The 25,657-nt window shown below is 39.0% G+C and overlaps 1 protein-coding gene across 1 annotated transcript in view; it reads right to left on the bottom strand.

The window, feature by feature from the left end:
• LOC140464383 (uncharacterized) overlaps positions 1-25,657 on the bottom strand; it is a 486,266-nt gene that overhangs the window by 255,416 nt on the left and 205,193 nt on the right. Inside the window, exons 79-104 of the mRNA XM_072559375.1 lie at positions 25,216-25,403; positions 22,568-22,656; positions 19,887-20,020; positions 19,165-19,289; positions 15,731-15,908; positions 15,430-15,642; positions 14,530-14,700; positions 14,206-14,343; positions 13,095-13,144; positions 12,430-12,550; positions 11,768-11,853; positions 10,872-11,001; positions 9,550-9,740; positions 9,044-9,134; positions 7,725-7,842; positions 6,994-7,172; positions 6,280-6,426; positions 5,739-5,866; positions 5,051-5,184; positions 3,839-3,933; positions 2,877-3,036; positions 2,479-2,498; positions 2,178-2,199; positions 2,058-2,085; positions 1,714-1,795; positions 1,048-1,215 (exon numbers count right to left, since the gene is read on the bottom strand). Of these exons, the coding sequence (XP_072415476.1) occupies positions 1,048-1,215; positions 1,714-1,795; positions 2,058-2,085; positions 2,178-2,199; positions 2,479-2,498; positions 2,877-3,036; positions 3,839-3,933; positions 5,051-5,184; positions 5,739-5,866; positions 6,280-6,426; positions 6,994-7,172; positions 7,725-7,842; positions 9,044-9,134; positions 9,550-9,740; positions 10,872-11,001; positions 11,768-11,853; positions 12,430-12,550; positions 13,095-13,144; positions 14,206-14,343; positions 14,530-14,700; positions 15,430-15,642; positions 15,731-15,908; positions 19,165-19,289; positions 19,887-20,020; positions 22,568-22,656; positions 25,216-25,403 (3,186 nt within the window). The remainder of the gene's footprint in view (positions 1-1,047; positions 1,216-1,713; positions 1,796-2,057; positions 2,086-2,177; positions 2,200-2,478; positions 2,499-2,876; positions 3,037-3,838; positions 3,934-5,050; positions 5,185-5,738; positions 5,867-6,279; positions 6,427-6,993; positions 7,173-7,724; positions 7,843-9,043; positions 9,135-9,549; positions 9,741-10,871; positions 11,002-11,767; positions 11,854-12,429; positions 12,551-13,094; positions 13,145-14,205; positions 14,344-14,529; positions 14,701-15,429; positions 15,643-15,730; positions 15,909-19,164; positions 19,290-19,886; positions 20,021-22,567; positions 22,657-25,215; positions 25,404-25,657) is intronic.

Genomic DNA, 25,657 nt, shown 5'->3' with positions numbered 1-25,657 from the left:
AAACAGGAAGTCTGAGTGTGAAAAAAGGAGGTGACAAAGGATTCTGAAAAGATGGGAAAGGAAGAAAGGTAGAGCAATGGGGTTTTTGATGAGGAGAGCATTGCAGCACAGGAGATAGAGGACATTTCAGAATGTTCAAGGACAGAACCGATTTGCCGATGGGAAGTAATGAGAAGGGTGCAATAACAGTTACAGAGAGATGTAAATGCTACCAACACAATTATACTGGGGGCAGGGGGCTTTAAGTCCCTGTGTCTTCTCAGGAATAGTGGCAATTTAAGGAACACAGAAGGCAAGCTGTCCGAGATTGTGTTCATAAAAATTTCCCACATCACCATATGTCTAATACAAGAAAAAAGGAGGCGGTTTCTCAAGAATGCATTGGATCAAGTAGATTGAGTGACAATGGAGGAACATGTGGGGGACACAGATCGTTATATTTTTACAGTGCTGTAGAGGTCTACTCATTAAGTATATTCAAGATTGTGATAGTCACTGGTTTTGAATCAGTGCAGGAATCAAGGGATTTGGGGATGATGCAGGAAAATGGTGTTGAGAATTATGAAATCATCCATTATTTCATTCAACGGCGAAGCAGACTTGTTTGGCCAAATAGCCGACCCCTGCACCGACACTGTACAGCAGTACGGCCATAGAGGTGCCTGTTTTCAGTGTAAAAGCAAACCTGAAACACGGGCCAGCAAGGAAAACCCAAACTCTTAATGAATCCAATAACACTGCAGGCTGCATGTTACTCAAATCAGGAAGACCTCAAGTTGCAGCTTTGACAGGGTCAGACAAATAGGAAATACTGTAATGAGTCACATATCAACAAAATATTGCAGATGCTGGAAATCTGGAACAAAAACAGAAAATGCTGATCTGAAACTCAATTCTTTTGAACAAGAGTCATATGGGACTCGAAGCATTAACTTTGTTTCTCTCTCCAAAGATGCAGCCAGACCTGTTCATTTTTCCTTGCATTTTCTGTTTGTGTTTTGATTATTTCCACGTCTTTGGACTTAACGTTTGCTGGAAACGATTTACCTTGTTGTTGAAGTCGTCCAGTGCCTCATTCAAAGTGGCTCTGTTAAGTTTCTGAACAAACACAGTCAGTGCCATTTCATCTGACCTGTTCAGAGCCTTTGGACCAACAAAGCACTCAAATATACTTGTCAAGGCATCACTACTTAAACCTGAACGCAGCAGATTAGTCTGAAAAGAAACACATTAAAAATAAAGCTTTTATTCATTGTATTTATGACATTTTACACATACATATAGATATTAACTCACGGCATGTGAGTGTCGCAGGACTGGCCAGCCTTGTGTTGCTCATCCCTAATTGCTCAGAGTTGACAGTCAACTACTTTACTGTGGGACTGGAGTCACATGTAGTCCAGACCAGATCAGGATGGCACATCTCCGCCCAAAAGCACTGCACTGACCAGATGGGGTTCTAAAGACCAATATATCCCAGTGCAAGGGTCGAGATGTTAAGAGAGAGGTGACAATGTAGAATTGGATGTCATTAGAGGACATGGGTGTAAACAGTGTGCCAATCAACTCATTCAGTTCAACAAGTCATCAATGTCATCATCATATCGACACAATTCAGTCTTTGGTGGGAAAAGTTCTGCAATTCATTCCTGTATTTGAATGTAAACTGCCATAGACATTTCTGTGTAAAATGTGGAACATGACTGAGCTTACCTGAGCACATGCATAGTCTTTAATGTTGAAATTGCACAGTTGGATCTTGTTAACATTAATCAGGAAATTATTCAAAGCAGAACTGCAGAGAAAGAAATAAACCTTCTCTTAGGAATCAAAATACACTCAGGCACAAACAACAGAACAATTGGATTGTGCACTAAGCAGGACACATTATTTAAAACCAATCAAACTTCTGATTTAAGTTTTCACATCAATGCTAAGACATTGACACTGTGTGCTCTGAGTCGTTGCCCTGAAAACTGAAGGCATTTATCAGCAGGTTGAGCAGATCACTACAACATGGTCTGATTGGAGGAAAGGTCTTCTCCACAAATTCTCACCTGTTCACAGCTCGGCACAGCGCTGTTTCTGTTTGAAAAGTGAAAAAGATATCTTAATATGTCGGATTGATCTCAGCATGAATAACTGACAAAATTAACAAATTTATGAAAGGGACTCACCATTATCTGTGGTATTACCAGGCTAAGGAGAACAAAACATAATTTTAGTTTTGCACAGAACCATCTTAAACTTGTACTATGAATGCAGCATGCAAATAATAGATGTATGTAAATACAACTGTCGGTCATAAAAGCAATTTAAACTATTTCCCATAACCAATAATATATACAAGTTTAAAAACAAGCACTGTGCAACTTCAATCACAGCAATTGAGACAAAATGTTAGCTTTGCAGACACATGGTCCAGAAACTGGATTGAAGATTCACCCATTTGAAAACAAATTATTGAGTCAGCCTTACCCTATCAGTCGGTCTCGGTTCTGAAAATGAAAGATGATTCTTGTTAAATGGTGTTACAAGTAATTTTCCATCATTATTGGTCAGATATCATTCCATTCAATTAGGCGATAAATAATTCATCTGGCCTACAGTTGAATTTACAACTGATCCTGGTAAAAATGAAATCTCCGAAACGTTGACTTTGGTCGGCTTCCTTATTTCCAGACTACAACGTACTCATTATTTTACACATGCTTTTACAGAACTGATTGACATAACAGTAAATGCAGGCCCCTTAAACCATGGATCCCACAGTTTAGATAAAAATGTTCTAAACGTATTGTGGAGGCTTTCATGTGCACAGCAAAACGCAACTGGTATTTGTGCAGGGTACCTCCTGACTTCAGTGAGGCCATTACCTGGTGAAATTTCAGGAATTCCGCCTGTCAATCCCAGTCTCCTGACTTCAGACTCAGGGTGTGCGGCCACCCAGACGACCACGACAGTTTCATTCGCGCCACGCCGAAGATCCCCAAGGTTAATTCCAAGCAGGTTAATCAGATCCTGGGAAGTCAGGTTCTGAAACAGAAACAACATATGACATAATGAATCCGCTGGGAGTCATTTACACCCCTGAACCATGGTGACTCACAGTAACTACAAATATTAGGTACATATCATACATCCATCTGAGAATATTCTATTTTATAGTTAATAATGCAAGCTGTCCCAGTAAGTAGCTGTTGGTATTCTGCAGAAAGCCTGGTGGAGCAGAACAGAACCAGAGATAATCTTTACATGTATTTTTAACAACAGATGTCCACAGGGATTCATATTCATTGGACTTCAGAAAAATGAGGAGGCATTGCTTGAGGGATATAAACGACTCAAGCACAACGAAAAAAAGTGGATGCTGAACAGATGTTCCCAATTGTAGCACAGTCTCGAACAAGAGGTGATAGAAGCAGAGTTAGAGGAGGTAAGTTCAAAACCTGGACAGGGAGAAACTACTTCTCTCAAGGGGTTGTGAATCTGTGGGACCTCACAGCCCCAGAGTGCATTGGAGGCAGAATCAATCAACAGGTTCAAGAAAGAAATTGATAAATTTTCTATTTTGAACATGCTTGTTAGGATTCAATCACAACTGTATTTGAAGATTGTCGCTGCCAAAGCATATGGTCCTGGGGGACAGCAAGTGCAGCCAGACTGAAGGATCTAACAATGGGATCATCAGCTGGATCACAGCAACTGCACCAATCAGCTGTATCCTTTTTGGCTAAGAGGGACACTGCACAGGAACGAAGATCAGACTTGACGAGACATAAAAATGGAAATGGAATCACTGTCATAATAAAATATTATCAGAACAAGACAATCGTACCCTGACTTCTTCCGGATTCAACCCGATGAAGGTTTCAAAGTCCATGTTGATGCTGTTAGTTGCAAGAAACTTCAGATCATCAGCTGTAGCACCACCTGAAGACAAAGAGACAATTTTTAGTTGCCCGGGACCCAATGGCATGTTACAAAATTGGGAGAAAATTTCGATAAAGAGACAATTGACAAATTAGGAGAAAAGGTAAAAAAATTGAAGAACAGAAGCTGAGACAATTGCTTGAGATCAGGCCCTAACTGGAATGTGGATGTGTTTCCGATGGGTGGGTAACTGCGGTCACTCCCCGTGTTCACGTACAAGTGTGGGAGAGATCATGGGATGCTCCAGGAGTGCAGACACAACACTGCATTCATCCTGCTCACTCATTCCACACTTGATGGGTGCTGCTTTGGTTTCTGCACTCGGCTTACTACAGTCTACAAAGACTTGGTAAAGTGATGGATTTGCTGTAACAGTGCATCCGGTTCCCTCCTGAAACAGCAGAGATAATTCCGGGCATCCAGAAGGTCATAAGAAATAGGAGCAGGAAGAGACCATTCAGACCTCTCAGCCCACTCCATTATTTACACAGATCATTCCTGATTTCCTGATCTAACACTATTTCCCTGCACTGGCTGCACATCTCTTCACATTATTTCTGCTGATTTCATTCAATGTAAGAGCACTGTAACTAACTGATTCAAGATATATACTGGATTAGTGGTGCTGGAAGAGCACAGCAGTTCAGGCAGCATCCAACGAGCAGCGAAATCAAGATTCAAGATATAATCAACCCATCACAAACGTGTCAATTGAATGTTTAACCATCTTGGAAAGTTAAATTACAGTCTGACTACAGTGAGATTGATGCAACATTCAAATAAAGTTCCTGCTGTTTTTGTTCCAATTAGACAAGATTTTCACCAATACATTTTGGTTTATACAATAAATTATTTCCCTCAAATCTCAGTTACAACATTTGACAATTCCCAGTAATTAAAGACTGCAATCAATTTGGAGGAAATTATTCAATCTTATCTGCTCAGACAGAAACTGTGTAAACATGGGTCCTGAAGTTCTGCCAATCTGAGCTCCTGAATTTCAGTGTGTTTCTGTGGTGCCAACAGTGAGTGAGAGTGAACTCCAGATCAGACCAGCAGAAACTCCACCCGTCAAAAGTCAGTGCTGATGAGGTTCCTTCTGAATCATTTTACTCACCAATATAGGCCTTTATCAGCTGGAAGTAGGCGATTGGATTACCTCGCTGAGACCTCAATGCTGAGAATGCTAATTGATAAAGCAAGTCTTTCTTAGACTGGGCGCACAGAGAAAGATCCAGAAATCCTGCATCCCTATGGGAGGAAGGTTCCAATGTTAGTTTTCCTTCATGCTTCTGCATCGCCACCTGACAGTGCATTCCCAGCACAAACATTTACTCAGTCATTTATTGTGGTACAGTGAGGTGGGCCAATTTGGAAATCACATCTTCTGACATGACTCAAGGGGCCCTTGTGGCACTGTGGAAGTGTCCCTGCCTCTGAGCCAGTAGGCGTGACTTCAATTCCCGCCTACTCCAGGGCTGTGTAATAACATCTATGAATTGGTTGATTAGAAAATATCTCCAAAATAATTCACACTTTTATTACAATATTAATTCAGCAAATCATGTTAGAATGGGCTGATGAAATAATCTAGTGACTTGAGGGAAGAGCTGCTGTTGTGAGGCTTTTCAATTGTTTAATAGCCTGTTGATTGGATTGTGCACAAAAGCAATGTATGCCAGGAAAGGCCAATGACTTCACAACTACATTGCACAAGAGTTGGTTGATTCAGCAATTTTGATCCTGTTCGAATTGATCACATTGTACTTGACAGGAAACCAGCAATGAAAAGGTACAACACTCACGTCAAGTTTGAAATTGTTGACAGCTGCTGTTCATCCAAAGTGCACAGGTTAGCTCCACCAATAGCTTTCACAGAAACTGCATTCAGTTCACCTCCCAACTGGAGATATCTCGTAACAATGGATATGATCTATTGGAAGATATATCCATAATGCATAGTTACAAAGTAGAACCTACAAAACTGAAGGTGCTTGCTTTTCTTTGCTCATTTATTCAAATTTAGAATGATGCAATATTCAAATCAAGTTCCTGCAGTTTTTGTTCCATTTAGACAAGATTTTCATCAATAAATTTTGGTTTATACGATGAATTATTTTCCTCAAATCTCAGTTACAACAGTTTGTAATTACCAGTAATTCAAGACTGCAATCAATTTTGAGGAAATTACTCAATCTTTTCTGCATGGACAGAGGGGTCTTGCTTCAAGAAAGACTGCTATCTTAGACATTTGTGACAGTAACTTTCAGCTATCTTTCACAAGCTCGTTATCATATCTCTGCAGATAACAATAATTTAAAGGGGATATTCTCCTCCTTTCAGTACCGTTGTGTTTTCCAGCTGTTGCTTCATTAATGCAGAAAGTGTCCCAACTCGAGTGATATTCCAGCTGCTGACTTCTGTCTCATTGAACACAGTCGATATGTTCCCTAAAAGTTGAATCTGCTTTTCGGGTAGTCCGCTGGGATAAATCTGTGTCAAGCAACCAAAAATAATCAGATGTAGACAGTGTTTGAGAAGTTATTTGTAATCTTCAAATCCAGACTCAGATTGCATTTCAGGTCAGAAACCTTTAGCAATGGATTGATTTGGGTTAATCTCACAAAACCTTGACAATGATGTTGCTGAGTGGCAGTGCAGTGCATTTGCGACAAATGGTCTTGTCCTGCTCCTATTTTCTAAATTTCCAGTGTTTCCACAGTTCAGGTTAAAAATAGGTTGAGACCTAATAATGACTCATTATTCCCTTTCCCTGTTCAAACCACACTACAGAGACAAAGCTAATGCAAACATTTTTACAATGCCATTTGAAGAACTATTCTCCAGCCACATGCAGTTCATGCCAACACACTTTCTCCATTTGTGACACAAAACTAAAACATGTGGCCACCTTTCTCTGTATTGTCGATGGTAGTGGTCATGTTCTTCAACTTTATTTCATCACAACTATTCAAAATGTTTGCACTTGCAGTTACATATAGCACGCGACACATTAAGCAAAAGGGTTATTTTGTCAATGTTTACATCATGGTCACATACCTTTAAGAGTCTCTTTTTCAGAACCTCCAGCTGAGTTGGATCAAAGGCAAGAGCTCCCAGTTGGAGCACATTGTCTTTCAGTACACGGTCACCCAAACAGAGGTCTAACTGGGATGGGGCATAGATTGCAGGGGTCAGGTCATTAATGTCTTCTGCTGCGATTAAGCCCTCGGTGCAGTCTGGAGATACAAACCTCTATTAGATCAAATGTTTCTGTTTGCTGGAAATTTTGCTCTCAAAACATCAAATAGAAATCAGCAGTTTTCTATGGCAAGTCCCAGACTAGAGAAGTGCCGTCAGGAAGACATAACAAGCATTACTGACCTGCAGTTGACAAAGAACATTTAAGTATCTCTTCCTAATATGTACAGTGAATGAAAACTACCTTGCTACCTGCAAAATGATCATTCAACTCATAGTCACATGGACGCACTCTCTAAGCATTCAGCAGATTCCCAACTATAGAACACTGCCAGCAGTGCACAAATTGCTGCACCACCTTATGTTCTTCTCCATGGGTTAGGTTCTGCAAATTTATATTCCAATCTAACACTCCAATGATATTATATCCCACAGACCACAGCATACTGAGCTATCAGACAGAATGAAAGGCTTTTGAAAACCTCCTTCTCTATTTCAAGCTGTAACACATTGTTAAAGACCAGACTTGTCCACTTCCTGCTGATTTACAAGTACATTTTATTTACACAGACAGCATTTTCTCAACATACTTGCTGTATTGTTAGATCTTCGCAGATTGAGCTGTTTAATAAAGATCAGGATCTCATATGGAGGTCTCGAACGTTTTGCTTTCTTTACAAATCTTGGAAGAGCTTCAAGAAGGACAACCTGCATTGGACAAAATGGAAACACTGTAGGATTTCTCCAGAAAACTCTCATATCACAGTTCATACTTCTCCAGCATAAACGTTATCAAGAATATATTCTTCAGTGATGAACACACTTGACAGAACACATCAGTGTTTCACTGAGGGAATGATGGCTACAGGGTGAGGGGAAGTTCTCACCTCATGAACAAATCAGACTCTCTAATATCCCAAATTCAATTGAATTTTCTCTTGCTAACTTCAGCAAAAGAAATCTGCAGTGGTAAAAGCAGCTCCACTCTGTTCTGAATGAGCTTCTACAACTTTCACAGATACAATGATTACAAATCCATAATGGTTTCAACTCAAATTATAAATCTCCAAATACAGACCTGAAGAAAACGACGAAAATCATTGTACAGGGTGTTCTGGAGTACTGCGTCCAGTTCTGGTCACTCAGTTATAAGAAGGCTATTATTAAGTTGGAGAAGGCTCAGGAGAGATTTACCAGGAATGCACTGGGAATGGAAGGTTGGAGTCATAGGGAGAGGCTGGATTGGCTGGGACTTTCTTCACTGGAGCACAGGAAGTTGAGAGGTGACCTGATAAAGGTCTATAAAATCATGAGGGATAGAGATAAGATGAACAATAGGTGTTTTTTTCCCGTCAATGGGGGATTTCAAGTCAAGGGGCCAGATTTTTAAGGTGAGAGGAGAAAGATTCAAAAGAGAAATGAGAGCAATCTTTTCACACAGAGAGTGGTTCATGTGTGGAATGAGGAAATGATGGATATGGGTACAGTTTCAATATTTCAAAGACATTTGGATACGTGTATGAATCAGAACTATTTGGACAAATATGGGCAGGTGGGTCGAGTTTTGTTTGCAATTATGGTCAGCATGGACGGGTTGGACCAAAGAGTCTGTTTCCGTGGCATATGACTCCATGACTCAATCCCATGGTAAGACAGTGACAAACAGTCAGTATCTTCATTCAAATTGAGGTAGCATGCACATCATAGTGAATTAAAACAGTTTTTATCGATCTACAGGGTCCAATGTTTGAGTGGGTAAAAAGTGATTATGTGACTAAGTACAATCATTTTGCTTCTCAAGAAAATTCTTGAATGGTAGAGTCTTTTATGTTGCAACTAAATAATTCTGCTTGGCTACTGTCTCACAAAATGAAGTATCTGAATCAACTTTCAACCATATCAACCATACCCTGTTTACTAGAGTCCATGTGACAGGAGTCAATGTCAAAGGAAGGTTTCCGAGATCTTGGATTGTCGATGAAGACCATGATGAAGGAACACTACAGACAAAGAAAAACTGAGTTAAGGAACATGTCACTGAGAGTGCAGAGAGAAATAGGAAGTTCTCAAACAAAAGATGGCCTTCTACCATTCTGACCATCTCGAGACAAATCCAAAATGAAAGTGTTGGCGAAATACAGACCTGGATTAGAGATAATCACACAGTCGCTGAGCAAATCACTTGGCACTATCAGTAACAGTCACCTTATTTTCCAAATTGTGCATGTTTGTCTGATATTAGAAGGTAATGGTCTGTTATTAATACATTCCATCTGCTTTCACTCGCGTGCGCATGGGGTTTGTTGCAAAGTAAATTTCTACATTCCCCTTAAACATTCACAGCATTACAAGTGGCAAGAGATGGAGTAACCTGGGTGTAGTCTGTATGGAATTAGGTGAACACTTCACACTCACCCGTATCTGCTAACTCCTCTCTTTAGGAGACCTTCAATGGCTTTTTTCTGATCGTCTGTATACGAGTGACATGTTTTCAATGGGTCCAAGATGGAAATATCAGATTCTGCAATGACGGATCCCTTGAGGTCACACACTAATTTACCCAGGATTGTCACACTCTCCTCTGTCAGATTCCTGCCAGAAATTCCCTGAATGTTTGGAAACATGAGCAATTTCAGTACAGCAGCATCACAAATAAATAACATACAGTTCACCTTGAAGACTACAGAAGCTGCAGAAAGTAGCATGATGGTAATTTTCTTCACTTTGCCAGAGAGAGATTTTCCTTTGACTCTGGGGTTCTCTACTTGCAGTCACTGTAACCTCAGCAGAATGAACACACACTATACTGATACTGATGAACAGTGGAGTGTTCATTCATGTCCATAACTCCAGACTGGATAACTTAGATATAAAACTCACTGGGAAATTCAAGATTATGAGAAACTGATTGAAGATCAGCTGCTCTTTTATTGCAAAATGTCTTTGGCTCTGTCACTGATGTGGCCTTATTGGCAAACATGGGAGCAAATGTACACACGGCCCAGTCGTTCGGAGAGGTGGACAGGGCATCAGGTCGTTGCAGATAAATAACTAATTCCCAAAGTGCAGCACCAAGCGTCAGAATGGAATATGTCTTCATTCCCAGAATCCTTAGTCTCTCAGTTTCCCAGTACATGGGCTATTGCTCACAAACTACAAGAGATCTTCAGGAGCTTATCAGTTCATTGAAAATTTGATATGTGTTGTCTGTCATGATGGTGTTGTTCACATCCACATCCAGCCAACTGTTTCTACGGCTGCTTAAGTAAATCTTATTGTTGTCAGCTTCCCTTAATTCTATTGAAGCTACAGATATATTGAAAATGTAATGTGTACAGATATGTTGAAGGTGCATGTACAATCATATCAGCTGCATCTCAGTTATACTTGGTGACAGTATTTCACCAACATAACGACATAACGCCCTGAATGGTTTGTCCCACACTCGAACCAATGCACTGACGCAGAAAACTCAATGTGAAGACAGACCGGTTTGAAAGGATTTAGCATTAGTAAATAAAGGGAAGAAGGTTCGACCAACCAGCAGAGCTAGTAAAGAGAACTATATTATCAGTGATTTAATGTAACTATCATTTCACCTTTAGTTTTATTGAAGAGTTAGCACTCAAATGGCGTGAGGCACCAATGGTCAGGTATTGCGCTTGAAATTACATGGTCACAAGGTACAACTGGCTTCTCTTAGCACTTTGTAGGACATATCAACATGTCATCCTTACCAAACAGGTCCTGGCATCATATAATAGATTCCGTCTTCTGCTTGATTCTTTTCTCAAGATGTCAATGTTTGATTTCCCAACTAATTTGAAGAATGTTTTGCAGTTGGGTGAATTCCTGAACTGTACAGAGCTACAAAAGTAAACAGAAGTTTATTCAGGTTTCAGTGAGGAGAATGAACTGCATAATCAACAACAACTCCTGTGCTAATTCTCCCAGCTTCAGTCTATTTACAAGTGACAGCACAGACGCAAATGCAGATTCTGCCAAATGATCATGCATACACTTCCTGCGCCGAGATTAATCGGGAAAGATCTCATTCTGAAATGTTCATTGATGGGAAAATATTAAATAAAGTCATGAAATATTTCCATTGAAACGTTTCTGGCTCAATCAGTCTTGGACATTATGTCTTGTTCTGTGTTCTTGTCTTGTTTCATTAAAACAGTTCGTTCTCAGAAAAATTCATCAAGGATATGCCTAAAATTACAAACGCCCTATCGAAACAATTGTTGAAAATGACACCCATACAGGTCACCTCCGCCTGGACGACTGAAACTTAGCAGAATTCAATGTCAATGTTGAGTGTTCTCTCATTTGCTGCCACTTTCCAGCTCCTTCTGGAACAATTCTGTCTAAAACATGATAATATTACTTCATCTTTCTCATCCATTTATTGTCCCAGTGAAATGAAGACACCTATAGAGCTACCAGGACATGAAGAAATTTTACAGTTTTGAAAAGTGGTCCAAAATCTGCCTCCTGCAGATGTTTGATAATTGGACTCTGGTTATATGTCTCTTGAAAGGCAAAAAGATCCTTCTACACCTGGGAAATAAGCATCATCAAAGCATATTCAAAAACCAATCGTGGAACATTGCAATGGAATAGAACATACTTGAAGAATAGAAGAACATCCAAAGGGAGGCTCTCTATGGCTGGTGTGGTTCCATTAGATGTTAGTCTTGCAGACATGCAGCTCAGCTGAAAAGAGAAACCAGCAAAACATGCTGAGAACAGAAACACAACAAATTGATGAAATTTCTCTCTCCTTACAATTTTGGCTCGATGTTGGCTAAATAGGGGAATTCTCTTTGGCTATGTTATCAGAACAGAAATCAGTTTATTTGCAACATCCAATATTGTACCGCCACACAGACCAAACTTTGAACTCAAATCAGCTCCTCACAGATTTCAGTCATTGAATATTTGGCTTAATTTCCATTTGAAAGTCCAGTCAGAACTTTTGTTAATATAAGTTAGTCTGACATTAGACAGATGAATGGGGAACTCTCATTGACAGCAGCTTATCACACACAGAAATCACAATTAGTTATTTGGTCAAAATTGATCATGCCTGCTTGTCATACATTTCCTTCATCCCTTGATGGAAACATTTCTGATCCAAGTGCTGATATTTGGGGCAGGATTTTCCAATCAGAGTTAGTTTGCACAACATGGTCATTTATTTGAGATCAATAAAATCCATCTGTAACAATAGCCACTGTATGGTCATACACTCAAACTAGTCTCCAATGTGATTGCTGTGGAACATCTCACCTGACTTTCATCAAACCTGGCCCCTTTCCCCTTCATTGCTTGAACAAGCTGAAGAAATGTTGTAAACTTCAGGTCCTTGACTGCACCACAACTGAAGCCTTGAAGGACAGAAGGTGAGAATCTGAAATAGATCATGGAATCATTCATTAATTTCTAAACACTTCACTTCCTTCAAACTAAGGTACTGAGACAATATGAACAGTCAAAACAGACATGGATGAGGAATAAAGACATTCAAATTGGCATGATTATCTTACTTGTAGATTAGATTACATTACAGTGTGGAAACAGGCCCTTCGGCCCAACACGTCCACACCGACCCGCCGAAGCGCAACCCACCCATACCCCTACATTCACCCCTTACCTAACACTATGGGCAATTTTAGCATGGCCAATTCACCTGACCTACACATCGTTGGACTGTGGGAGGAAACCGGAGCACCCGGAAGAAACCCACGCAGACACGACGAGAACGTGCAAACTCCACACAGTCACTCGCCTGAGGCAGGAATTGAATCCAGGTCTCTGGCGCTGGGAAGCAGAGACTTGTAGGAACATTTCTAACAGATTCATGTTCACATATGGACAACACATCCTACAAATCATGGTGTAGACAGAAAAATTATCAAGGAAACAGATATATATTGGTCAAGTTAATAGCTTACTCTTTAAAATTGTTGTTGTTTTTGACCACATTTTCAAAGAACACTGCAGCCTGTGGGAGAAAAGTATTGAGATCATTAATACACACAACCAAGTCTAAATAATCAACTGAACAATTGCTGGGTTAGCCAAAATGAAGTTAGATGAAAATGGAAGGTGAATGAAATGAGAAGGAGAAATCATATGAAACCTGATGACCAACTAATGATTTTAAAAATGCTTGTGTTAAGGTGGAGAAATGTATGTTTAGACTGAAGCATTGTAACTCAGCAGTAATGGACTGAACTGCTCCAGTAATTCTGGTAAAGCTGATGTTTTGTTTAAACACACACAGTGAATCAGATGTGACAATGTGAGTATTTAACAGCTGCATTTGTGTTTGTCATGCTGTGTAAATGCCATACTGATAACGCGATCCATACAAGTGATGAACACTGAGGACAACAGCAAGTTTTACATCAAAAATCATAAAAGGCAAGAGATAGGTGTCTTTGCAAGGAGACGTGAGCATGTCCTCATGGGTTGATTGATCAAACCAGTTGAGTGGAAAACATGACAAACTGTGATGTTGACTGTTGTCAAACTAACCATTTGCTGGAGCCTGGTTAGCATCGAGTGTGCAAATGCAGAGATTCTTTGTGAATACACACAGCTTGACTCACAGTAAAACTTCAACTAGCTTGGAGAGGGGGACTGATCAGTAAGTAGACGTTCAGACAGAACAGGCTAATCACATATTCTGCTCTATTCCTTGAATAAGTCCATGTGAAAGGGTAACCTTGTGATTGTAAGCATTGTATGGGCAAGATGTTTACAGTATTTGTTGCTGTATGTTTTGCTTTAATGAAGGACATTGGATCTATTCCATTGTTAGAATTTTTGGGGTTATTGAGATCCAGAGCAAACCAAATGGACCAGGCAAAATGGAAATGTAATTTGACAGGACTTAAAAGGTCTTTGTTAACATTCACACAACCTGACCGAGAAAACGTGCTGTGGAGCATTCAATCTGATGTCTTTATTAATCTTTAAATTCATGTACATTTTTCAATTGCACCGTATCTCTAACTCCCTCAGCATCATTACTGAGTGTCACAGAGTCAAAATGATTACCTGACTGGGAGCCCACTGTTTGTTATTGACATCACCGAGGCCTAAGTTTGAGTTTAACAGCACAGGTGGGACCTCTTTGGCTAGAACAGATGGAATGGTCTTCACCGTTTGGACAGGGTCTTCTACGTTCCGCAACACCTGAGTTACAATGAAACAGAACAGGTCTTCAGCCCAGATATACAAAACACTGTCAGCAATATTGGGAGGTGCAAGCAATCTTTACAGAAGAGAATTAAATTTTAAATAAGTGGATATGGCAGTCAAAAAGAATCTGGGTTTTGGACCATTATTGCTTCAACTGTCTGTATAATCCATATCACTCACCTGCAGAACACATATGGTTTGTATTGACTGTGGTGCTGTTCCAATATTCTCAACAAATGTTGGATTTGAGATTATGTTGATGAACACCCGAGGATTGATGTCTTGGAACACATCACTTGGAATGCCAGACACCAAGCTTCCTAGCCCCAGCAGGTTCTCGGGGTTATTAACCTAGTTAGGAAGCAGCAATAAATCAAAAACTGTCAATACATAGTCACAGGGTCAAACCCGTTTCCTACCTTTCATGTCATATTACAAAATGTGGAATCCCAAACCATCAATTCCAAACACATCCACATTTCTCACAGCTCTCTCACATTTCAGCACAGCAATAAAAATGAATCTACTCATTTAATAGGGTTTCTCAAATATTCGGGTTTCGGGCTGGGAATAAATCTGTTCACAGCCACTCTGCAGATGTCGTCTTTAAAAGAAAATCAATAAAAGGTGCCAGAAATCCTTAAGTTCTCATCTTTTCCACGTTCTGCTCATATGCCCAGCTGAAATACACAACTTTGTCTTCCCAATCGAGGGAAGGAAAACAGATTTGATGAATGTTAACCTGTTTGTTTGTTACATTATATCTTAAATATTTGTGGATTGTGGGAGAATGTTAAACTGGTGCTCCTTCTACACCACAACCTCAAAAGGGTTTTACAGGAAATTTCCATCCACCCAAGGACTCGAGATTGTTTCACAAAGGCAGCATTCTTTAGTTGCCTCTCAATCATTTCAAAAGTCTGACAGCGGAACTGAACCCAAAACATCGGGAAAAAAATTACCTCGTCACCAACCAAAAAACTAATCACCTCTCAAATGTCACAATGATCTGTTTCTCGACATTGATATTCAGCCATTTATGAATATAATGCATTCATTTCAGATTTATCGAGCTCTTACCTGGAGGCCATTTCTGAGTAACCTGATGACAATCGCGTTGGCCTGGCCCACATTCCAGCCTCTGACTTTACTCAGGCTTGGCAGCGCATTCTGCAGAGTCTCCGCACCAATATTTCCGACCTGTGACACTGACAATCCAACAGCTGTTTGTCCCAGAGTATTCAAAGTGCTCACTGTGAAGTTGTCGATTTTGCTCACGATAGCAATCGAAAGCTGCAAAAAATACAAAAATTGCATTCATCCTCCATGTGTCTCTCTGAGTGTGTACTCAAATATTTTAAAGTGGCGGTTCCCCGTGTACCTTCAATTGCTCATCAGTTGGACCTTCCACCAGTACTGTTCCATTGGTAGTTGCATTCGGAAGCGTATTAAGCCCACAGACTTGGTTTATTCTTACTGTCAGAGACAAGACTTGCTGTGCATCCAAGGACTGAAGCAGATTGGTATCAGTAATGAAGCAAAGCAAAGAGTCTGGCAGCCTGCAAAAGAACATCAGTCATAAGATGTATTGTCTTTCAAGCCAACGATATTCTGTGCCTTACTGATACAATAAGATTGATTTTGGAGGATTTTTGCAGGGCATCATATTCCATTTTTGAAAGGGTGAAAATGACGATAGTGGTTATATCAACCGCATAATGTGAAACATTTTTGCAGGTCCTGGCATTTTAAAATGATGCACACTGTCCTGCTTAATTGATGAATCAACTGAAAGGTGATTTTCAAAGCAATGTCTTCTAAATGCATTGAGAACATGCCAGTGAACTGAATCTTATCAAAATGCCTAATATCGTGGTGTTATGTCTTTACGGCAGAGTTTCTGATACCTGCTTTGCAGATAGAATCTGTCTTCGGAAATTCACCTCTCAGTGTGTTCATGAATTTTCTTCATTCTCATTGATTAAGTCTTTAATTAAATGCATTTTGATTACCATCTACGGTTATTATTTATTGATTAAATTACTCAAAATCTAGCCATTTCATATTCTCCCCAATTACAATAAATCAACAAAAGATTCTACCCAAACATATTCGACAAGAATAAAGACTCTCAATCAAATTCGAAATAAACAAATTCAGTCTAATACTTCCAAACGAAAATCTAAATTGTATCAATAAATCTCCACAATTGCAATCAATCTACAAATTCTACCAATTACAAGACTACCAAAAGAAATTTTAATAAATCAAATGTACCAGAAATATATCCAATCAAAGTCTGCTAAAAATCAATTCAATTGCAATCTACCATAAATTCCATCTACTCTAATTCCAGGCATTTAAAAACGTATCTAACTTACCAACAGACAAATGCTTTTTCCACATACTTCCTCAAAGGGCACAGTACACCTCCATGAGTCTCTGATGATCTTGGAATTCAAGTACACCCAACCCTCCAAACCCCAGCTACATTGACACCCATAGATTTGATGGGCCAGTGTCATAGTCCCATGGTAAAAACATAGCATGAGTCCATTCTCAATGTAATTGAACAGTAAAGTTGACCATACTTCTAGAGGACCATGGAGCTGCACTCTCATTAGAGAGTTGAATGCTGGTGGTCCAGGCAAGGGCTGCAATTGCGAAAAGCCACTACATAATTGGAACTCATTTGTGTAGAAATGCACACATGTTGTTTGCAATCACTAGACAATTTACTCTAATGTTTGACAAACAACAAAGAAATTCATATCACCAAATCTAGTCCCAACAGTTTTGTTTTAAATGTATATTGTGTAACCAGTTAATGTTTGTAGTGAATTCATTGTTATCACTCTGAATATTGCAGAAAAAAGGCATGTTGTTGAAACCATTCATCTCGCTCTCATTAGGACAATTCAAGATAATTCGTGGCAATGTCTCCACCAATATACTTATATAAATACTGAATATTTACATTTGTATTAAATAAATATAAAACAATATTAATAAATATTGTTTTTGTAAACTTTGCTATTTCTTGCAAACTGTCCTGATGAGTACAACATGAAAAACCTATACAAGATGTTTCTTTTCTTCAGCAATGCTTGATTCTTAACTACCAAATGACTACTTGCTATCACTGTGGCACTAAAAATGAGATAAGATACCTGTCTCATAATGCAACACCTAACTATGAGGTGGAAGGAGTTGTTATAAAAATGAGTGAGTTCACAGTGCAGTTCACAGCTCAAAGGTGGCAAAAGGAACAGGCAAGACTAGCAGGAAGTCAGAACCACTCATATTTTAATGGATTAATAAGGTACTGCTGGAAGATGAACACTCAATGGTTAAATATTGAAAGAGCAAGAGAAAATTGCAATTAGGATTTGTATGTAGCACATGGGCCATTCATAATGATGCATTGCACATGCAGTACATTTTAATACTTGTACACATAACTGAAATACAAATTATTTATTTTTATTGAAATTTTTCTCATAAGGAACAGTAGTCGAAAAGTCCAACAGAAACAGAAAGCAAGAAAAACATCAATCATCTTAGATTACCAGAACAAGCATTTTAATAGAAGCAACCAGTATAAACACAGCCCAATGCCAGATGTAAAGGTAACAAAGAAAGGCTTACAAGTTTAAACAGAACTTAGTGAGTGAAATTGTACTTCAGATTAACCTTTTGCAGTAAAGGATGCACCTTAGCTTTCCAGACATTTTATGCACACAATCGCCATAAACATATTGTATTTTGCAAGAATTGGTACAGAGGCTTCTTCTCCATTAAAATAAAATGGTGATTATTGACAGAAAAGTTGTACGATCCTCCTGAATGCACTGTGGTAACAGTGTGAACAAAATAATTAACAGCCTGACTGGCTGTGTTATGAACACTCCTTCAATGGCCATGACTGCCATTATTCCAGCCAACAGGACTATCGGTCCTATGTGGTTGTAAGCTTTAATGGGATCCCATTTACATTTTAAGAGATGGAGGTGACCACATATTCCAAATCCAAGTACTCCACTGGATGTCAATCCAGGATTCGGATCCAGAGCTTTAATAACAATTGCATGTTTTCATTTAGGGGTCTACAGCAGAGAAAAAGGCTGTCCGGCCCATTGAGTCTGCACCATTCAAAGAAGTCAACACCTAACTATTCCACTTGAGTAGAATTTTTCCCATGGGCCAATAGTTTGTTCTGTGAAGGTGGTGAGAAACGAAAGAAAGACTGCACAGTTCCCCAGCTTAATATCAGCCCCTATTGAAAATCGCAGCAGAAGGGAGAAAGAGACAGATGTCGTTGCAGTGATAAAAACGAAGAGGTTGAAAAGGCAGTCCAATCAAGAACAAAATAAAAGGGTAAGCAAGGCCTGGTGGAATAATTTGTTGAACTGAGGTGCAACAGCAGGTCATGGAGAAACATACACATGCAAACTATTGACCAACAGAGGGAGATGAAAAATATTTCAGCTTTCCATTTCTTTCCCTTTCGGGAGTAGAAGAGATTGTTTCTGACACTAACTAATGGGGCAAATTTAAAATGCAGGGAATCATTTCATTTACAAGGTTCAGTTACTGAAATAAATTGATCACATAGAGACATGTTTGAGTTTCCTAATGGATTAATCCTTTGAATTAAAATAATTTGATTTTGAATTACTGCTAAACTGCAAATCAGAGAAATTTCAAATCTATCACAGTTTTAGAATTCAATGTATTTATTTCAGATCCATTTATATAACGAACAAGATCTTTCATTTTACATATTACTCAAAAGCCAAATCATCAGATTCATACCTTGAAGCATTAAAATTTGGATTGTGTTCAACCAGGAAATTAATGTAGACTTTGGAGACTTCATTTATTAACGCTAGGTTTTCCAGAAGAGCCAGGTTTTCTTCATTTGCTGCAAATTCTCGAAGCTGTGCAGGTTTTGAGAGAAATTAGAGACACTTACTTCAACATAAATAATGATGAGTGAAATTTAAACTCGATTTGCCATACCGATAGGCAGCCAGACAGTTAAAGCAGAATGGGTTCATAACTTATACTTTTGAACTTATAATTCATGATTTTTCTGATATAAGATGCTCATAATATACGCATGTGTGTGTGTGTATATATATAGGATTATATATAGGACCATATCATTATCTTAACTCAGAAAAGATTGCTCCGGAAGCTATCGCTGATTATTAAAAAGACATTTAAACTATCATTTGAGGAAACATCTCTGAAGGACTTTCACCATTGACCATCCCAGAAGGCCTTTCACCTGTCCACACACTTACCTTAGGCCTGACAGATTTACTATCACTTCACAATGACTTCCTTTTTTGGACAGGAAGTCAGTCACTGGTAAATTACGGAGATACTACTGGACTGGTTAACTATTCAGGAGACCATTTTCACACCACACTTCCCAAATCTCAACTCAAGGTCAGTCATGATTCATTTTTCTATTCACACAAGTGAACTGAATGGTGATTCTAACAACAGAGTAAAATGAAAGTACGTACAACTGCTGCATCGTCAGAGAAAGACTGAAGATCAGTCAATGACATTTGGGCTAAGTATAGTCCCAGATATTCAGCAAACCACGCGGTGGAGTTCAGGACTGGATCATTCACATTATAGCATTTGGGTTTGGGACCTGTTATACAAAGTAAACAAAACATTGTTACATAAAGGATAGAACATTTTAAATTCCACCTGTAGAAAACTAACCTAAACATGTCTAAACATAAATGCATTTCATCTTTTGCATGCCATGTATTTTGATCATCAAAATGATCCCTGGGGTATTTTTGCAGTGAAAGCAAATAGCTGGTCTGGTTAGAAAATTGGTTGAGCAGCAGAAGGCAAAGAGTAAGGGTAATGGCCAGGTAATCAATTTAACAGAATGTTACAAGTGATGTCCATCAATAATTTGTTCCAGAACCTCTGCTATTTAATACATACTTATAAAACAGATGATGGAATATAATGATATTTGATTTTCCAATTACAGAAAGAAAGCAGTAATAGATGGGTATAAAACATTAAAAAGAGACATTGCTAAATTGATGGGCAAAGTTATGGTAAACAGATTTCAATATGGGCACAAATAAGGTCATCCACTCTTTATTTCTAGATAGTGAAAGCCGAGAAACAAACTTGTGGCAGATCCAGGATTATTAAAACATCATGGAGCAATTCTGCAGGTCACATCTTAGGATTGCTGGAGTGACCTTGAGAGTGTTTGTAATTAAACACAGTATGTTCAATCGATATGATACTTAGAGCTTGTAGATTCAATTACATGGAAAAATTACACAAAGTACATTCGTATTGCTTGAAATTTAGAAGGATTGAAGTCAATTGATTGAAGAGTTCAAGCTATTAAGGGGAACAGACAGGGTAGATGGAAGCTATTTCCATTGGTTAGTGTGTCTGGGGGATATAGTCTAAAAATTAGAGCTAGACCTTAGTGCAATCATGGAAATAGTAGCTCACTACTTAAATATAAAAAAGTTCCCATTCTTAAGCATTTTAAGCATTCAGTGGTGCTGTTGCAACTGATTCTAAGGTGACTGATCCAAAAGAATGAAAAGAAATCTTATGCTCATATTTATAATTTGGTAACAGTGTTTGCATGTCCCTAGCTTCACTTTACATCTGAATAACAATGCATAGTTCCAAATTGTATTAAATGTAGTCATAAGTGATCACACAACATAATCACAATCTATAATTGATGGATAAGGTACATATTCTATGCCTCCCATCTCCAAACCCACAAAGTATATTGAAATTACCAGTGAATTGTAAGGATCTTATTGTCTTATTAGAGCTTAGAGGTAGGTTTATAAACAAGTCTTGAGCTGAGATGTAATCATCAAAGTTGGTTCCATGAGTAGTTGACTAATGTGTTCAATATTGCTAAATCATTAACACTAAATTTTCGTTGCTTTATTTCCCTTTCCTAATTCCAATCACAACTGACTGAGCCACAATATTCCTAATGATTTTCAATTGCCATAAAATACAAATACTATTTTTGAATTTCATTAAATATTCCTTTTCTTGTATGATTAATAAAAACTATGCTTTTTATATATAATGCACAGAGTTACATTAAAAGTAACTCAGAAATAACAGATATTCCAGAGTGCTTGAGCAAATGAAAACAGAAAGCCTCTAGTTTTGATATTGTTCTTAAAACTTCAAGGGATAGAGGGACGAAGGAATAGGATGTATTCAACCTAATACAATAACCAGATATAAAACAGTCAGTCAATCATCAACACGCTGTGCCTCTTATCCAATTTATTATTCTTTCCCTCCATCAATTTAAACTTTGAACATTAGCTTCGATCACCGCCGGGTGCATCTAATGTTGCAAAGTGCTGGCCAACAGAGAAAAATGATCCAATAAATATGATCACATTCACTTATGTATTTCTGGACTTTGTGTTTAGAGATCTCAGGAAAATTGCTGTGAATTCCATATACTGCAATAGGTTTTTATTGAGCCCATGGCTGCACCCCTTTGATTCACCATTAGGTTCGGGGCAGTACATTTGATTTAGGAGATGAGACTTCTAGTAAAAGCAAGATCAGTATAAAAACAGCAAAACTGACAATGTTTAGTGCCAATTTCAATTGTCGCAGGATAGTTGCTCACCCTCGCATAGACACGAATATACAGAGAAAGGCTTGCAACAAAAGACTAATCACTTGGACACTAATGCAAGCAACCAAGTGTGACAAAATGTGTTCTGCAACCCAGTTCCATTATAAATATTTGCCACAAAAAATTCAATTCTAAGTGCTTTCAAAGGACGTGTCTCTCTGAGATCTTGACACAGGAAGTAAGATTTGTCGATCAACTCACACCCATCATTGGACATGTTTCCAATTACTTTTCCAAATTTCTCAGCTCCTCAAAGTGATTTGTTTATTTCATATAGTTTCTTTGCGATCAGTTGCCCTAATACGTGAGCCTATGTGTCCAATACCAGCAGAATATTCAACTGAACGATGATTCACAATCACGACACATCCTTCACTCACCAGCATCCACTCTTGCAACAATTCCAGCAGAGTTCACTGGATGGTGACCAGCAGAGAAAGCCCTGCCTTCTCCTTTCCCCTTTTATCATTTATGAAGGTAACAGCAAATGTAGTTTTCCCATAACTGAAACTTTCAAAGGTTTACCTTGTTGTAAGTATGTCCTGATCCCCTTGTAGATTTCAGTCCGTTGTTCAGCATTTAAACGTGTGTAGAGGGTGTTCAGTGTATTGATACTAAAAGATGAAATTTAACAAAATTTTAGAATTGAATTTTCATATCTAGTTTAATTCGTGAAGATAATTTTAAAGCAGAATAGAAATGGATATTTATATGAAACTAAAAGCAGAAACACCTAATCCCCCGTTTCCTCTATATGCTGCACTTCCTCTCATTTTCTCACACACACATCGGTTCCAACACGCAGAGAGAAAATGAAAGGTGACAGAGTAAAGACTGTACAGGCATTACATCACATTGTGTGGCACTATCACTTTGAACAGATATGGCAATTCAGAACTGGTACGCTTGGCAATCAGCATCAGAACTGTACTTTGACACAATCTACAACTACATGGCTAGGCATATTCCCCATTCTACCAATACCATCAAGATAGGATACAACCCTGGTTCAATGAAGAGTGCAGAAGGGCATGCTAGGAACAGCAAAAGGTATACCTAAAAATGACATGTCAACCTGGTTAAGCTACAAAACAATTGTGTACCAAACTGCAAGGGCAGAATTTGATAAACAAAGCTAAGTGACTCCACAAACAACAGGGATAGGGTCTGCAGTCCTAACACATCCAGTTTTGAATGACAAACTGCCACCTGTGCTTCAGACTTTGCTCTGTGCTGAGCCAAATTGTTCCAGTACAGCTGCAACACTGGCATCTACTCGACAATGTGGAAAACTGCCTTTGCATAAGAAGCAAGATAAATCCAACCTGATTAATTACTGCCCTATTAGTCTACTGTCAATCATTAGAAATGTGACAGAAGGTGTCATCAATAATGTTATTAAGCAGCATTTGCTTAGTAATAATTTGCTCACTGATGCTCAGTTTGGGTTCTGCCAGGGCCATTCAGTTCCTGAACCCAATATGACCATGGTTCAAATTTGGAGGCTAGGAATCTTGCAAGTAACTCACCTCCTGACTCCCCACAGCCTGACTATCAACAAGGCACATATTAGGAATTTGATGGTATACATCCCACTTTTGTGGAGGAGTGTAGATCTAGCAACATTCAAGAAGTTTGACAACATCCAGGAAAAGCAGTCTGCTTGATTGGTATCGTATCCACAAATACTCTCTCCCCCCACCACTGTCAGGAGCAGCAGCGCGTACAATCTACAGGATGCACTACAGAAATTCTCTGGGCTGTTTAGACAGCTCTTCCCAAACCCACAACAGCTACCATCCAGAAGGATAAGGGCAGCAGGCACATGGGAACATCACCAACTGCAAGTTCCCTTCCAACTAGGGATGGGTCATGAATGCTGGCCCAGCCAACGATACCCACATCCCATGAAAGAATAGAAGTAAACCATTCCAGGTTTTTCTGAAAAACTTGAAATAAATCAATTTTTTCACAATCCTTCAAGCAATATGAAACATGAGTGCCTTTGCCACTCTCTGTTCTTCCTCTAAGTTAGAGGAATGCCTTTTCATCGTATGTGTGTGTGTGTGTGTGTGTGTGTGTGTGTGTGTGTGTGTGTGTGTGTGTGTGTGTGTGTGTGTGTGCGCGTGTGTGTTGGTTGAACATGACTTGATGTCATGAGGATTTTCATAGAGCATGGAATCAATGTCGAGGATTACCAGGACAACCCCTTCTTAACTACATCACTGTGCCGCCAACCCTAGTGGGTCTGTCCTGTCAGTTGGAGGATATACTCATGAAGGGTGATGGTGGTGTCTGGAACATAATCATACTCAGTTATTACACTTTACAGAAATTGCCAAGCTGTTGTTTAGCTAGCCTAGAGGATGAATTTCCTAACTTTAGTAAAAGTCTCCAGATGGTGGTAAGGAAGACTTCACAGAACGGTGTTTGCCATTGGTCTTTACAGTGCTTAGGTAAATGTTAGGTGGTCTGTCGAGTTTCAATCACTATTGTTACTTCTGGGTCACAGTCTGGTGAATTAAGCGACTTGCTGAGCCATTTCTGTGGGTATTTGAGAGTCAACCACATTGCTGTGGTTCTGGAATCACATGAAGGCCAGACGAGGGAAGAATGGCAGATTGCCTTTGATAAAGCTGAAAAGCATGGCTGAACCAAATGGGTTTTTAATGACTGTCAACAGTGGTTACATGGTCATCAATCAGCTAGCTTGGAATTCCAGCTTTTCCTCAATTCAAATTTCACCATCTGCTATGTGCAACTTAAACACATGTCTCGAGAACATTAGTCTGGATTTCTGGACGACATTGTCACCATATCACCACCTCCCCGAATACTTGAGAATACACTTGGTCAGCCTAACACGTTTTGAAAATATTCTCAGTATTATGATGATTCTGAATAAGTGAGGCTTAAGAGGTTGCATCTTGGTCAACACTTTATCAAAGTAAAGAACAGAATATGACCCAGGTGATTGCCCAGCATTTATATCTGGAAGTGCAGTGGACAAACTCAAAATTAAATGAAATTGGTAGATAACACCGTGTAACATATGTGTAACTGTCTGGTTGTTAGACAGTGGAAACTTGTATCACGCATCTGTGCTGCTTATATTGACTGACATATGAAATTATAACCATTTCAGTACAAGAGAAGATTAGGAGTATAGTTACATTTTCCTGTAGGTAAGGCATGGAATTCTGAGAGTGCTGTTGGAAACCAAAAGACGTGTGGTGATAAATGGAAGGTATGGAACCAATCTGGTATTAAGCCATGTATCCACCTCTGCATCACTGAGTTCAGGCAGGTTTTCAGTAAACTGAGGCCACAAACCTGCTATGATAGCAGATATAATATTGCTCTGAAATGGAAAAGAGAATAGATTTGTTTTAAAAGTAAATATCAAATTGATCACTTGAGCACACTAATTCACAGAGCTGTCAAAAATGTGTCTCTACAAATTAGGTACAGGAGTGAACTATTTGAGCATAAAACATTAATGTGGTCAATTATGAGCACAGCCAGTACAGGTGACAGATCTAGGAATTGGCCGAAAAGCTATTTGGAGCAAACTGCCAGTTTTCCAGTCAGCAAATTGACCTGAGGACCATGATG

The sequence above is a fragment of the Chiloscyllium punctatum genome, chromosome 40 (assembly GCF_047496795.1).
Source record: "Chiloscyllium punctatum isolate Juve2018m chromosome 40, sChiPun1.3, whole genome shotgun sequence".
Classification (NCBI taxonomy): Eukaryota; Metazoa; Chordata; class Chondrichthyes; order Orectolobiformes; family Hemiscylliidae; genus Chiloscyllium; species Chiloscyllium punctatum.
The sequence above is the reverse complement of the archived record's forward strand: the minus strand, read 5'-3'. Positions and strand labels throughout refer to the sequence as shown.